Below are 14,961 nucleotides of genomic sequence, written 5' to 3' on the forward strand. Positions count from 1 at the left end.
GAGCCGTATGATGTCTTTCGCGCTGGTCTTCTCCTGTGGACCATGGTGCCCCTGATAAGATCATTGACGGCACCAGCAGCTGCTGCCGCCTGGAAGCATTGGAATACGGGACAGACGCGGCCACGTCTAATCTACACGACATCTCCAGCCCGCACTTGAACCGCCGGGACATGCGTCGCGTCTGTCATCTGGACTGGCTTGGTCGGGGAGGACCAAGAAGAGGCGCAGACGGTACGCCACTGGGTTGCGCACGGCGGTGACGGCTTCGTGCTCCGGATCCATGGGATAGCGGACATTTGCACCGACCAGGACAGCCGCCAGGTCCTGCAGTCTACGTCGGATGTGCTTCGGCGGCTGCAAATTTGGGGTGCCTCTAAAGCGTATCGCGATATTGTGTTGCGTGCTCTGCGTGAGGGGGGCTGAGCCCTGGCACTTGAGTGCCAGTCTTGCTGCGGCATAACCTCGTCATTCATTACGATCAGTACTGGGGCAAAGCTTTTAAATTCAGCACCAACACCCATTTCGCTGCAAAATATTGTAGGCAATGCGGGACTTGGGGTGCTTGACGCGTGTCTGGCGAGAGGGTCACCCCGCTCCGTGGCCGCTTTGGAATAAACAGACAGTGCAGGGACGCTTTTCGGGACACTTGAGAATGTAGAGAAATCACTTGCTAGCTTTCGTTTCTACAAAAAGCTTTCGAGCAATGCAGCCTTGTTCCCAGCAAAAAGAAGCAGTGTTGAGTTGATGAGATGCCGCAGATGAGTAGAGAGACGGTAGCTTTTATTCAAGTTTTAATGTCGGTTAGCCGGAAGTAAAAAGCCAAGTATCGCATGTTGACCTCTCCTGGATTGCTTTGTATCACTTATTCGTACGTACGGCAGAAATCGTACTGTATAATTCGACGATATCTAAAGTTTGTCTACTACAAATGCTCAATTCCTATTGACCGAGCATAAATCGACAGTCCCAGCTTTCGTATGCGACTTTTTTCTTGGTCACTCCCAAGCCTCGTTCTTCTTCCACGAAGCATGCAGCGCAAATATCCCTTCGCAACATATTTTTCAAGCACGCGCCGACGCTCGCGGTGCGGGCAGCAGCCAACGTAACTCGGATGGCGCCAAAAGCGCTCGTTTTTGCGACTGGTGGACCACAAAGTGACATGACTCCTCTCTAGAAGAGCGCGCCCTTGTCATTCCTGACCAAACAACCACATTGAAACTATTCCAGCGGCGCGTGCAGGCGAGCGGGAAAAGGCAAGAGGGAGTTCCACACGGTGCACTATGCTAAATTTGACGTGTTTTCTAACATAGTAGTTATGCCGCCATCTTGCAAGTTATCACGGGACCTTTCTTTTATGAAAAGAAACTTGCTTTCTGTTGAACGAATCTGCCAAAAGTGGAGGCCTCTTACTGATGGAGACTATTGCGATATATATATGACGGTTTTCCGTATAGCACTTTCGAAAGGACGATTGGGATTGAACAAGCCGTCACATCCTTTATAGGAGTTTTAAATCATACTCATTCTCCTTTGTGTACGCATGGGTTAATAGCGTTTATTATCACCTCGGTCTCAATTCTGAAGTCAACCGAGATTCATTTCGCATCATGACGTGCATGTGACTGACGTCAATGGAGGGGCTAGAAGTGGGGCCGCGGGGCCGGCTCGAAGCTCGTGCAGATTTACAATCACTCATCTGGTAAGCCGGGAGGGAGGAACTTGCAATTGATAGAGATCCGCAGCTATAAAAAGAAGCGTGTGCGAACTCCCATGTGAATCACCAGCTGCGCCCAGCAGCACTTACAAAAGTCTTGAATATTGTCGCACAGTAAATAGGGGGGGACAACACATAAAATACCGTGGCGTGGCCACGCCCATTATTTGGTAATTTTCGTGACCAATATTGAATCCACAAAAACCTCGGGTTTGGAGATACCCCGCTCCTAGCTTTACACACCGGACCTTTCTACCATCTGTAGAGGCTTCTCCTGTTTGCAAACGCCCATCTACCAAGAGCAGCTCGGCTTACTGCGAAATACTAAAACAAGACCGTCACAATGGCCAAAAAAGTTCTCGTCGTTCTCACCAGCGCTGACAGGATTGTCAAGCTAGACAAGCCCACGGGCTGGTATCTTGTATGTGAAAACCCTCCAGGCCGAGCTATGTCCTAGCGCCGAGATAATTCTCGTCAGAGCTCTACGAGACAACATAACCATTTCCACGTATACATGGAATGGTTTCAGAACTTGGGATGAAAGGTCGATTCGCTAACTGTCTTTGGCAGTCGGAGCTGGCCCATCCATATGATGTTTTGGCTCCCAAGGCCGAGATCGTCGTAGCTTCTCCAAAGGGTGGTATCGCTCCCCTCGATCCTAGCTCGATTGACATGTTCAAAAGCGACGAGTCGTCTGTCAACTTTCTCAACAATAATAAGTCGGTCTGGGAGAAAACAACGCCCTTGAAGGAGTTTATTGGTCGTTCTGACGAGTTCGACGCACTCTTTTACCCGGGCGGGCACGGCCCCATGTATGACCTTGTCACGGATCAAGACTCCATCAAATTGATTGAGGAGTTCCATAATGCGGGCAAGCCCGTTGCCGCTGTCTGCCACGGGCCCATTGTCTTCCGAGACGCCAAAGCTAAGAGCGGCGAGCCGCTTCTCAAGGGCAAGAATGTGACTGGTTTTACCAACGTCGAGGAGGACCAGGTCCAGCTAAGCGCTGCTATGCCTTTCTTGCTCGAAGATGAGCTGAAAAAGGTAGGCGCTAATTTCCACGCCGCGGATCAGCCTTGGGGGGAAAAGGTTGTAGTTGATGGCTTAATTATTTCTGGTCAGAATCCTGCTTCAGCCAAGGGCGTCGGGGAGGCCATTGCAAAAGCTATTGGGGTTTGAGGCTGGAAAGTGTCAGACAACTACGAAAACAAGTGAGCTAGGTCTCGCAAAATAATATTGTCAGCAATGCCCGGCAAGAATGTCTACCGAGTTATCCAATATAATAACACCTGAACTTTATCAAAGTTGCTTGCGGAGCATGTGCGAATTAGTTCTCGATTTTGTCCAAGGTTATCCTTGACAAAACAAGCCACCACGATTTGCTTCACCTCTCTTCAAACCCGAGTCTGAATAGATGGGCTACGAGCTGCCATAGCCTCCTGGCCCTGGTTTACCCGGCGTCGGCGAAGCCTCACTAGCTTGCCTTGACCCCCGCCATCGCCGGATCTGATTACAGGCCCGAGGCCGTCTTGAAGGTTTGTGGTTGATGAGCCAGAAGCCTGTGTAATCCGAAAGCACAGGCTTGGATATTGCACCATGTTGGGTTGCTGGGCTTGTATAGCATGTTCGCCGTTCGTTGCATGTTGATTGACTGTGGTTGACTAGGTCACACAAGGGTCAGTCAGTCAATTTGCGCACAGATGACAATCTGCTTTAGACAACCTTAGACAACCGATCGATGCAGCAACCCAATGTCACGATTTTACCATGGAATATAAAGGTGCGGAACATGCCAAGTGAAACCCCTGTGGCTGTGGCGTTGAGGGCTAGAGATTGACCGACTTCAGCTTTTCAACAACTGGGTTGAGATTAGGCTGAAAGAAGCAAACCTCATACAGGGGGGAACGCGTTGTGGCGGAACAGCCGGCGGCATGGAGGATGTTGATAGCCTATTTGACTATGTAGTCACTGTCGATGCTGTTTGTTTGATCCTGTGCGAAAATAAGAATAACCAAGATTGAGGTGCAGAGCTCCTTCCCAGATTGTTGGCTCTCGCCATCCCACGTGATATCGCCCATCGATCGCGCATCTCGGAGCCCACAAAATCTCTGGTACTCGGAAATCTGCAATCATCGATTGATGTCCCCAAATTCAATACTGGGGATTTTGTGTTCAACTCTGGAACTCTGCACATGCAACTCTGGAATCGAAAGAGTGGGCTCGGCACGCAAGATGTATGGGGCCTTGCTCGCGCCATCCGAACTCTGAACGCAGTGGCACCTCCGCCGAGCAAATCACAATCAATGCGTTTGGAGACGGGTATTTGCATCACCCAGAGCTGGCCGTATCCCAATCTTGAACCTCTTCTCTCGTCACACCATACATACATGACGGACTGTATGCTATAGGTCGGCCTTCATCCCAATTATGCCCTCCTTTCGCACCGGTAGAGCCTCCAAAGCCTGTGATTCCTGCCGCAAGAACAAGACGAGATGCTATGCGTCCAGCAAGATCAAGGGCACTTGTTTGCGATGTGAAACTCTGTCGCTCGAATGCTCCCTGAAGGAGGACTTGACCAGGAATGCGCTGCTCGACCATGTTGAGCAAGCTACCACGGCTACGGCATCGCCTTCTCATGCTGCAGTGGTGGATACGAGGTGCGACCGCCCAGTCCTCTGAGCTCACTTGACCTTCCAATGCTCGACTCGTCATGCCGATTCTTACACTGAAGCCATAGACTCGACAGGCTGGAGGCGTTGGTCGACAGACTCGTCAACCGTCTCGAGTCTACCCTCGACAATGTTGCGCCTGTCACACGGGAACATCACCGTCGCACCCCACCTCTGAGCGAGAATGGGGCGGGAGCAACCTCATATTACCCCCGTCCTCGCGAGAGACACCCGGCTCCGGTATTTCTCATCCGTGATGCGTGTACCGATGCCGGTGTCGGTTCGCCGGAGCATCCTGAAGCCGGTGCGAGTCAAGATGTGATATCGACAGGTCTCGTTCCACTGCCCACGGCGCATACGCTGCTCAGAATGTACGTTTGCTTGGCGCATGCATCGCTCACGCAACTGACACCACCCAGATTTCATCTTCACTACGGCCGATGGGTCAAGTTCTCGGAGGACTTGTCTAGTGAGGCACTCTTGCTTCAGGTCCGGCACTCGCCATTGCTACTCTGTAGCCTCTTTCTGATTGCTGTGCGACACACCACTGACCAGCTGGCGGACCAACTTGCGCCGAGGTTGTTCGAAGAGGCGAAACGGCTGCTCAGCGCTTCTTTGCTCACTGTGCCTCAGGGAACCGAGTTTTACCAGTCCATCGTTATTCTAAGTCTTTGGTCAACAACCATCGGCCAGGTGCCGCTGAGCGTCGATAGCTGGGTGCTAACGGGGTATGCTTTGCAGCAAGCCATGGCCAGCCCTTTCTTCATAGATACCTTTCAGTACAGCACAACTGCGCCTGTCACCAAGGCCCATTGTGATGCATGGTGTCTTTGGACCCATCTAACACTGGCGCATCTCCAGTCAGTATTCCTTGTCTGTGCCACTGAGGGAGAGCACAAGACCGCTAATCCGATTGCAGCTCTTGTGTTGGCATGCAGAGACGCGCCATAATTTCACAAGTAGAAATAGATCGCTGCTTGCGATTTCTCGAGGCTGACAACGTAAATAATTATGAAACCAGAATGGTTGCCGAGGTTCAGCTATATTGGGTGATATATCAGCAATGCTGCGTGGGGAGAGTCGACCTCCTTGGCGTAACTCGTGCACTACAGCTGTGGCAGCATAAATGGATATCTTTATTCGGTGAGAAAACACACCATTGACGACGCTACGCACTACAGAAAAGAGAACTCTCGCCACTAAGTACAGGTATAGATCAACCCCGATCTCAGTTTCTTCAGATGGGATTCCACTTTGCCCATCTGTTCGCCTATTATCAGAGCCTAAGATCGGCGCAAACTGGCATGGATATTGCCACTCTATCTGAAATGATACGATTATCAGAAACCACCATCAGGCTCGCGATTGACACTGCGGATGAGCGGACTCGCCACTTGACCGATCACATCTACCATCTCGTTACATTTTCAGCTCTCACACTTTGCCAGATTATTCATAATTACGAGCCACAGCTTACGACAGCAGGCTACGATTTATATGTGCTAGATTCACTAATTTATTCACTGGTCAACTGGTTTGGCTCTATTGGTCTGCGGTGCCATGTTGCCCATATATTAGGAGATATTATTTCAGCACAGTTTCAAAAGCTGCGCCCTGGCTTTCGACCGTCCAACACCCCGCCGACTTACAACTTCATGGGGACCGAGACAGTCATCCCACTCTTTGATGAGCAATCCCTCCACCGCCCTAGCATTACATTCACATACCCCAACCTTATCGGTTTGGATTTGTTTGCGGTTAATGATGATACCATGCCATGGCCGGAATGTGTCTAATGAATAGTCCTTGTTTTCAACTTTTGGCATGGCATACAGAGGCCCGATTATGCTGTCAAGACACAGCTGTGTCTTGGACAACAAAAAACAAAACCATTACGGGCCGGATGATGTGTGCTGACCAAGGAAAACGGAAAAGAGACATCTCTACCCTGGCTAGCTTGAGCATTTCTCAGGTGACCAATGAGGGCGCATGGTCTCTGGACAGTATACACGCGGCATGGGGCCAGCTGATGCCTCGAGCAAAGCTGTTACTCTGTGACTCTGGCAGAGTCCCGCGTGGTGGGGCTTACTGAAGCTGTCCCTGGCGTTTGCCAGCTGGACGTCATCCGTGTTGGTCGTTTTCTTTCAGGAGACGGGAGAGGTACACTGCTGTGATATACCCATTCTTTGAACAGAGCAGGAAGAAGACTTAATTCCATCACTGAACAGAGCAACAGCATGGATGAAGTCACAAGACACAACGGACCAAATCGGTTTCATGTCTCATCCTTTTCTCTCCTCACTCTTTCCGTTTTTATTTGCCGCGGTATGCCAAGCCGGCCTCTTTGCCCATACGCCAACCACTCTCATTTTATGCCATTATGAGAAGTTCACAGAAAAAACAAAATTATGTGTCTAGATGCTACCTTTCTTCTCCAGTTTAACCTTCAACCAAGGAATATCCTGCAATGCATATCTATACGCTCGGAACAATGCATTCGACTCTCCGGGGAAAATCGCGGCCGTCTCCGCATCGGGGTACTCTGCAAAATGGGGGTTCAAGTACTCCCAGCAAATATAACCCTCCTTGGTGACTTCAAACAAGCGACCGAATGCGCTTTCGCACAGAAGCGTGTTTCCATTTGCTAGTCGCTGCGCGCTTCCCATGAAAGGGGTGAAGAAACAAATTGGTGACGAGCGATCTCTGTACTCCCAGACAATCTTTTTGGTCTTGCGATCAAGCTCAATTGCGCGGGAGTATGTGATGGACTCTCCAGGGCGGAAGGTGCCGTTGTCAAATATGAGAATATTGCCGTTGTCCAGCTCTGTAGCATTATGCTGCTGAGCAACGACATCTGAGCCAATCTTCCACACAATATTCCCCGTAGCCTTTTCGATTATGATGACGGCCGATACAGAACGCAAAGAGGCGAGGACATGTTTGCCATCGCGGAGGGGCAACACAGAGTTGATGAGTGGGTAGTGCTCGCGTGTATAATGCGGCTGTAAGGGGAACTCATCTCGGGGAAGACGCTCCGACACTTTCCACTGCCAGACCAGGTTGCCTTGCGCATCAACTTCATTAATCATATCCGCGTAAGTAATGCCGTCGATTTCCGAACCGGGCACACCGCCGATGACTTGGGTAGATTGTTCAGGCGAGAGCGGCTCGAGACTGGCGTATAATAGCCTGCCGTCCCCGAAATGATATTGGTCATGATGAGCGAACGGGTCGACAAATTGACGGACAACATTGCCGTCGGGATCAAGTTCAGTCATGATTCCGCCCCCATATTTGTTGAAGAAGGGAAATGGGAAAGGCCCCCCATCGTTGGTCTTGTTATCAGGAGACGGTCGAAGAGTGTTGACGGCCAGGTTACCGTTGGGCAAGATTCTAGCATGTCGGCCAATTCGACCGGGAAGTCTCCATGTATGAACTTCCTTACCGTCAATGTCAACTAGATGAGCTACATTGCTCGTCATAGGACAGAATAGCGTGTAGCCACCGAAGGTCTTTTGCTTATCGACGCCAATGAGGCCGACTCCTCTTCGCTTGAGAGTATTTTGCTCCATTGGGGAAACGAAACGCAAATAGAAGTTATAGTTGTAATATATGGAAACGGTTGTGATTTCCAAAACGGGCACTGCAGATGCTTGAGTAAAAAAAAGGTCTGTTTATGGCTAGCAGCGGCTGAATATTACGAATCACTGGCGCAAGAATGCACGCCGACTTTTTTTCGTATCCATCTGATGCAAAAACAGCTTGAGAATAGAGCGACTGAACTTTTTATCTGAATGATAATAACGTTGAGTATACGCGAAAAAAAAAAAAAATCCTCGTTATATCACGCTGGCCTCTTGCGCATCTACCCACGGCATGCCGGCGGGCTATCCATCGGCATACCGCAGGGAAACCTCGACCACTCCACCTCACAGTTCGACAGTCGCGATCGGTCAGATCTCCCAGACAATAGGGGTCTACACACGTTCAAGCAACGAATTGTTATCAGCACGCCATTGTGGAAGATGATGGTATCTTTGACTTATTGACGCAATCTGCGAAAAGCTGTCAAGCCATGAGATAGAGATGTCGGAGGAGGAGCGCCGAACACAGAGTTATATATTCGCCTGATGATTCACGACGAGGGACAAGAGTCCCGATTTGAAACAACTGGCGAGTGGGAAGCACAAGCATCTCGCCGCATGCGCCTGTACTCACATGACACACCCACACAAAGGATACTCATATCATGGCCTGTCAAGCAGACAGAGTGTGCCACAAGGCTGAACCCGCATATGCCGTGCCGGCTTCCCCTTGCACTCCCGCGACACCCTGCAAGTCCGACGATGAACATGAACAAGACCAGCAGATATACACTGTGCCTGGCTACGATGCCACTCTTCGCGCCACGGCGGGGGAAACCCGTCGTGCTCTCCTCAAGGTCGACCTCCTGATGCTGCCTTTCATCATGCTCTGCTTCTGCTTTCTCCAATTCGACCGCACAAACATTGGCAACGCCCTCACCGACACCCTGGCCAAGGACATGCACGTCGACAACTCGGACATCAACCTGGCCCAGACGCTCTTCACGGCGGGCTTTGTCATTACCGAGCTGCCCTTCAACCTGATTAGCCGGTACATGGGACCCGAGCGTTTCCTCCCCATGACCATGTTTCTCTGGGGGACCGTGACGTGGGCGCAGGTCTTTGTGAAGAATGGCGCCGGGCTGAGTGCGGTGCGGTTCTTGATTGGTGCTCTGGAGGGGGGTTATATCCCCGGATTTGCGCTGTACATTTCCAAGTTTTACACGAATGATGAACTGGCGTCGAGGTACGCTCTGTTTTGGGCGTCGAACGCGTTTGCCGGCGCGTTGGGGGGGCCGCTGAGTATTGGGCTGTTGTCGTTGAGCGGGAATGGAGGGCTGAAGGGTTGGCAGTGGCTGTTTCTTGTTGGTATGGTCAACTCTGCGTTGTATTTGGTCTCGTTTTTTGCCTCGAGAGACTACTTGCTAACGACGCCCAAAGAGGGCATCCTGACATGTGCGCTAGGGGTAATTGCGTACGCATTTCTCCCTCACAGCGCCGCGCAACCAAAGAAGTTGCTTGGGACATGGTTCAACATGTTTACCGAGCGAGAAGCTTCCATCCTAGTGACTCGCGTGTTGCGGAACGATGCAACCAAGGCCCTTCGCTGGGGGAAACCCGTCGAGGCGTCTGACGTGTGGCAGACCTTTATGGACTGGCGACTGTACGGCCATCTTGTTGCGGCGCTGCTGTCCATGGTCATGATTGCGCCCATGAACACGTATGCGCCGTCCATCATCAAGGCCCTAGGCTTCACGCGGCTGCAAGCCAATGGCCTCAACTCGGTCGGAAGCATATGCTCGCTTGTGCTGTCGGTTGGCCTCGCATTCAGCAGCGACAAGACAAAGGAGCGCGGCATCCATGTCGCCGTGGGGTATCTGGTTGGTGCCGCAGGTCTGCTTTGGCTTGCGTTGGCACCCGACGATGTGCGCAAATGGACCCTTTACGGTATGTTTCTGCTCGTTTTTGCGCAACACGTTTGTCGAGACTGACGCCCCTGCAGGAGGCGTGGTATGGACGCAGATGGGCATGGGCTCGGCACAAGCCATCAGCGCCGCGTGGCTGACGACCAAGATGGAAGATCACAAGCGGCCTATTGCGCTGGCCGCGTACGTCATGAGTATTCAGCTTGCCAACTTTCCAGGCAACCAGCTTTTCAGGACTCAAGGTACACAACGGTTTCTTTTTACCACGGCAAGGGAAACAAGGCTGACTTTTGGTTTCTTGCGCAGATGCCCCGCGGTATAAACGCGGCCTCATCATTGCCGCGTCGTGCACAATCGCCGCCAGCGCCGTGATTCTAGTATGGAAGATGCTGTATAGACTGCTGGACGGTGGTGATGGCGGCGTTGAAAAGGCAGCGTTGGAGCAGGACCCGGAGCCGCAGGACCAACTTGGTCAACACTACAGATGAAATAAAGGCGTGTACACGGCGGTCGTTGTAGTAAAGCGCATGGGGTTTCAATGTCTGCATCAACCGCGCCGTGCCCATGTCTACCTCTTGTCCGTGCCACCTATCCGGGTGGCAGAGGAGGCTCAATTCCGCCGGTAAATTCAACTCCAATGTTGACTCCATGCGGCTCGCGAAAGCTCGCCCGGAGCCCACCGGCTGCAAGCCATGGCTGCTGGACAAGACGACCAACTCGCTTGAGGAATCTAAACTATCCCAATCACAGCCAATGACATTGAAGGCCCCCAACGCCGCGCGCCCCGGAGACCCCTGGGCCAAACCTAATGCGTGCCAAATGGCCCATCCGTCGTCATCCTGCGGCGCGATGCCCCTTTGGGCGAATTTGGAGATGAGATGCATCGTGAGCCGACAGCAGCTTCCTTTCGGGCTTGTCCGCTCGAGGGACCATGAAGTACAATCCATCCGTTTTGGACCAGGGCCACCTGTATATTCGGCTCAGTATTCGTTAGCTTCGCTCGGCCTTGTCCGCCCCAGCCGTCCCACTACCTCCTCGGCCAAACCTTGAATCCCTTATTCGCACAATAAGCTCAGCGTATAAGTGAACTCGGTAACGTCCCTATAAATATCCCCGTTTACCCTCATGACCCCCCGAGTCTCTTTAATCATACCACAAGAAAACATTGACACTCTGCTCCTTGGTATACACACACACACACACACACACACACACACACACACAAATACACAAACATGAAACTCGTCCCTCTCCTCCTCGCAACCACCGCCTCGGCCGCCGCCACCATCGCCCGCGGCCGCGGCTACGGCACCTACTACTACGACGTGGAGCAGATGCAGGCGTGCGGCTACGACTTTGCCGCCGAGAACAAGGGCCCCGTCGAGTGCTCCTTCACGCAGCCCCTGCCGCTGGGCCAGATGCGCACAAACTACCTCGTCGCCATGAACCACACCGAGCTCAGGGACAACCTGGACAAGTACTGCGGCAAGCGCGTCGTCGTCACCGTCGACGGCGTCCGGAGCGCCCTGCCGCTCTTCATCGGCGACGGCTGCGAGCGCTGCGGCGGCGGCCTGCCCGACGGCGCGTGGGACTCGGTCGGCGCCCCGGGTCTCGACTTTAGCTACACTGTCCTGAGCGAGCTGGCGCCGCAGGCGTGCGCGGCGGGCCACGTCGATCTCAGCTGGGAGATTCTGGATGAGAACCTGTACCACTTTACGACGCATTAGGGGCGGGTGCGCTGGAGACTGGGACTCGCGAGGTTTTGTACATATCTACCAAAGATGGAGGGCTCCAACGGATGGACTTGTGACTTGTTGTCCCTGTAACAGGAGGCGGCGTCTGCATTAGAGATGGATGAATGATGGAATGTACAGGCTGCGCTGCGAGGCGTGTGGACAGACGAAAATCCAGGCCCCGGAGTGACCGGCACACACCAGATCAATACAAGATGCTGATGCCAACGAAACGTTGACCTGGGGGTGGGCAAAGCAGAGAGAGCTAATATGGGCCTGTGGGTGTTCCCTCCGGGGGCCCCGCCGAGGGCCGCCTGCGGCGAGCTGCGGCCTGCGGCCGGCTTGGGATGTTGGCATGAATGGCACCACCTGTGCGAGGTGCACGGAAGCGTAGGCCGCTTTTATATTAATCGGTTGGCCGGCGTATTTTGCCTCGGCTCAGTAAATACTTGACACGCTCGTCACGTAATGTGAAGGTGGCAAAGCGGGAGGGCGCCGCCGAGGTTGATGACGGCGTGGCCCGGCTGCGGCCGGACGTGGCGCCAGGCCGAGCCGGCCCCGGGCGGGAGCCTGCAGCCCGCCCAGCCGGTTGGGCAGCTCGTCGGAGCAGCGGCGCCGTGGGCACGTCGTCGGGGAACGGGGGCGCAAGGTCTGCAGAGCCCATTGTTGTTGTTTTGACTCAACAGGTTCTTGGTGTTTTTTTTTTTTTGGATTTTTCAGTAGAGTCTGTAAAATATTATGCATCTTGTACAACCCCGGCAAGCTTCCCCGCAATGTCGGAGCGGTCCCGGCAATTCGTGCTCTCTTCAGCACGTGCAATACCACTCTGCGCGCCGGAGAGGCGGGCCACTCCCGTGTGTTGGCGCAAGCGCAGCATTGATGGCTTTCTACTGTAAAGTATCAAATTCATTCCGTGACCAACTACATGCTACATGTACCCCAAGTCAGCCCAGCGTAAACAAATCAACATGGCCGCCTCCCCTTTGTCCGCCGCAATGCCCGATTTTTTACTCCAGAGGGACGGAATCCCTAAACACCGAGCTGGCCGCCCTGCAGTCGTAATTAGCACGTCCATTTTTCCTTTATCCACGGGGAAAAAAAAGGGAGAGCAACGTACGAGGCTGGGTACCTGTCCCCCGGCAACTCCGTCTCTTGGGCATACCTTCTCAGCTCGGCAACCTCGTCCTCGGTCAGCTTAATCTTGAGAGCATCCGTGTTTTCCTCGAGGTACTTGATGGTGGCCGTGCCGGGGATGGGGATGAAGTCGTCGCCCTGGGCGGCCACCCACGCGAGGCAGACCTGGGCCGGGGAGGCGCCGTGGCGCCGCGCAACGGCGCGGATCCTGTCGACCAGCGCCATGATGCGCGGGAAGTTGCCGCCACCGAGCTTGGGCACGCCGCGGCGCCAGTCGCCGGGCGACGCGACGGCCCCCGTCAGCAGGCCGCGGCCGACGGGGCTGTAGGCGACGACGGCGATGCCCAGCTCGCGGCACGTCGGCAGGATGCCCGTCCGGCCCGACTCAATGTCCCGGAAGAGCGGGCTGTACTCGACCTGGTACGCGGCGATGGGGTGCACGGCGTGGGCGCGCCGGATGGTGGCCGCCGAGCACTCGGACAGCCCGAGGTACCGGATCTTGCCCTCCCTTGGCGTCTGGTCAGCATGCCCGGGTGCGAGCGGGGGGGGCCCGGGGGGGGGACCTGCCGCTTCAGCTCGGCCATGGCCTGGACGGTGCGCTCAATGGGCGTCTTGTCGTCGACCCGGTGGACGTAGTACAGGTCGATGGTGTCGATGCCCAGCCGCTCCAGGCCGGGTCGTTGTCGACGGCGCGCGCCCCGTCCTCGCCGGCCCGGATGCCGAACTTTGTCGCCAGGAAGATGTCGCTGCGCTTGCCGCTCCGCCGGAACCACTCGCCCACGCGCTGCTCGCTGCCCGTGTACACGTCGGCCGTGTCCCAGAACCGCTCCCCGATCTCGTGCGCCCGGTCGAGCAGCTTGAGCGACGACTCGACGCTCGTGTCCTTTTGCCCGTACCACCCGGCGAAGCTCATCAGGCCCAGGCCGATGCCTGTGACCTGGGGCCCGTTGCGGCCGAGCTGTCTTGTGGCGAGGGACATGTCTTGTAAAAAGAGTGCGCGGGTTCAAAGTGTGCCGGTTTCTCTGAAGCTCTGCAGGAGACTCTGGTAGCGAAGCCGCCGCCTGCTTATATATATATATATATATACATATATATATAGTTTTCTTCTCCCGATACATCCTCATCGGGACGGAGCAGTGGGTGGGGGCCCAATGGCGGCATTCACTTCGGCATTGATGTCATGAGTGGACTGTTTGGATGTGCGTGGCGTCAGGGCGGCACCCGATATGGCCTCACCCGGACTTAGGGGACTTTATGCCCATGCGGGCAGCGGGTGGTTTGCACCATGGCAGAATTTCGTCCGTAGCTCCGGACCGGATGCGGAGTTTGTACATGGAGGGGGATCGCGTGAGGTTTTTTTTTTTTCGGACGAGTCCATGACAAGGGCTCAGTGACGACTTGGAGCCATGGCTCAATTCATCAATAACAGTCTTTGGTGTAAAAGGTCCTTGGTTTTCCTCGAGGCCTACATGACCAAGGAGCTCTATTTATACAAGAAACGGTCACTGCCTTATGCCCTAGGTCTCGTCATCGTAGCCCTCGTGTGACCGTGTGATGGGTTCGGCGCGTATTGTTTTCAAAAAGCTTCGAGGGCATCTTTGGGTTGTCATTCTTGAATGAATAGCCAAGGTCAATATGGGCGACGTCTTGCCACGGGCTTACCTGGCACACTTGCACAGGATATGGGGACTATTCAGCTAAGGGAGTTGATTTTTTTTCTTTTTTTTTTTTTTTAATTTTCCAACTGTTTGCTTCATTCTTTTTTTCTTTTTTTGCCACCGTGACTTGATAGTCAAATTGATTATCCATTGTGACATATCCAAGTCTGATGCAACGACGGGATACGAAAGCGAACGCGTGAGCATACCATGTCATCGTCAGAATGCCCAAGGGGCGACCTCGCCGGCCTTTGTGCAGGCTCAAGACACCACTTGGCAACGAATCTTTGTGCTGGCCGCCCACGGACAAGGGAGATGGGAGTTGTTCCACGGCTGTCGTTGGTCGGAAACGCAGCCGGGAATACCAGACCTGACTCCCATTGTAGGCGGAATGTGTCTCAATATGTAACGGGTTACATGTACATGCCCGCTGTGTAACAGAATGCATGGTACCATCGGCGTGGCCATCTCCACTCCGGGGAATCCCTGTCCAAGCACTCGTCAGGTTGGCCAACTACCGTCGTACAGACATCAGAAATCACTG

The 14,961-nt window shown here is 53.8% G+C and overlaps 6 protein-coding genes across 7 annotated transcripts; 4 read left to right on the forward strand and 2 right to left on the reverse strand.

Moving 5' to 3' along the window:
• Positions 1–2,057: 2,057 nt before the first annotated feature.
• On the forward strand, positions 2,058–2,893 carry J3458_019610 (uncharacterized protein; the record flags this gene model as incomplete). Its single annotated transcript, XM_007815472.2, has 2 exons — positions 2,058–2,135; positions 2,285–2,893. 2 exons carry the CDS (start codon positions 2,058–2,060, stop codon positions 2,891–2,893), a joined length of 687 nt encoding a protein of 228 aa, XP_007813663.2.
• Positions 2,894–3,972: 1,079 nt separating this feature from the next.
• On the forward strand, positions 3,973–6,179 carry J3458_019611 (uncharacterized protein; the record flags this gene model as incomplete). Its single annotated transcript, XM_066121590.1, has 5 exons — positions 3,973–4,371; positions 4,452–4,754; positions 4,803–5,243; positions 5,303–5,526; positions 5,599–6,179. Exons 1-5 carry the CDS (start codon positions 4,142–4,144, stop codon positions 6,177–6,179), a joined length of 1,779 nt encoding a protein of 592 aa, XP_065973204.1. The 5' UTR covers positions 3,973–4,141.
• A 9-nt stretch (positions 6,180–6,188) lies between these two features.
• J3458_019612 (uncharacterized protein) lies at positions 6,189–8,155 on the reverse strand. The gene has a single exon (XM_007815474.2). It carries the CDS (start codon positions 7,953–7,955, stop codon positions 6,798–6,800), a length of 1,158 nt encoding a protein of 385 aa, XP_007813665.1. The 5' UTR covers positions 7,956–8,155; the 3' UTR covers positions 6,189–6,797.
• A 63-nt stretch (positions 8,156–8,218) lies between these two features.
• Positions 8,219–10,400, forward strand: J3458_019613 (uncharacterized protein). 2 transcript variants are annotated; one of them, XM_007815475.2, is made up of 3 exons: positions 8,219–9,914; positions 9,970–10,134; positions 10,199–10,400. In XM_007815475.2, exons 1-3 carry the CDS (start codon positions 8,633–8,635, stop codon positions 10,378–10,380), a joined length of 1,629 nt encoding a protein of 542 aa, XP_007813666.2. In that variant the 5' UTR covers positions 8,219–8,632; the 3' UTR covers positions 10,381–10,400. The 2 variants fall into 2 exon arrangements, with proteins under 2 accessions (XP_007813666.2, XP_065973205.1); XM_066121591.1 differs by having other exon boundaries at positions 8,219–10,134.
• Positions 10,401–10,631: 231 nt separating this feature from the next.
• Positions 10,632–11,619, forward strand: J3458_019614 (uncharacterized protein; the record flags this gene model as incomplete). The annotated part of the gene is made up of 1 exon (XM_007815476.2): positions 10,632–11,619. Exon 1 carries the CDS (start codon positions 11,128–11,130, stop codon positions 11,617–11,619), a length of 492 nt encoding a protein of 163 aa, XP_007813667.1. The 5' UTR covers positions 10,632–11,127.
• Positions 11,620–12,446: 827 nt separating this feature from the next.
• On the reverse strand, positions 12,447–13,738 carry J3458_019615 (uncharacterized protein; the record flags this gene model as incomplete). Its single annotated transcript, XM_066121592.1, has 3 exons — positions 12,447–12,675; positions 12,743–13,322; positions 13,399–13,738. 3 exons carry the CDS (start codon positions 13,736–13,738, stop codon positions 12,633–12,635), a joined length of 963 nt encoding a protein of 320 aa, XP_065973206.1. The 3' UTR covers positions 12,447–12,632.
• Between the last annotated feature and the right edge of the window lie 1,223 nt (positions 13,739–14,961).

The sequence above is a fragment of the Metarhizium acridum genome, assembly GCF_019434415.1.
Source record: "Metarhizium acridum strain ARSEF 324 chromosome Unknown scaffold_568, whole genome shotgun sequence".
NCBI lineage: Eukaryota > Fungi > Ascomycota > Sordariomycetes > Hypocreales > Clavicipitaceae > Metarhizium > Metarhizium acridum.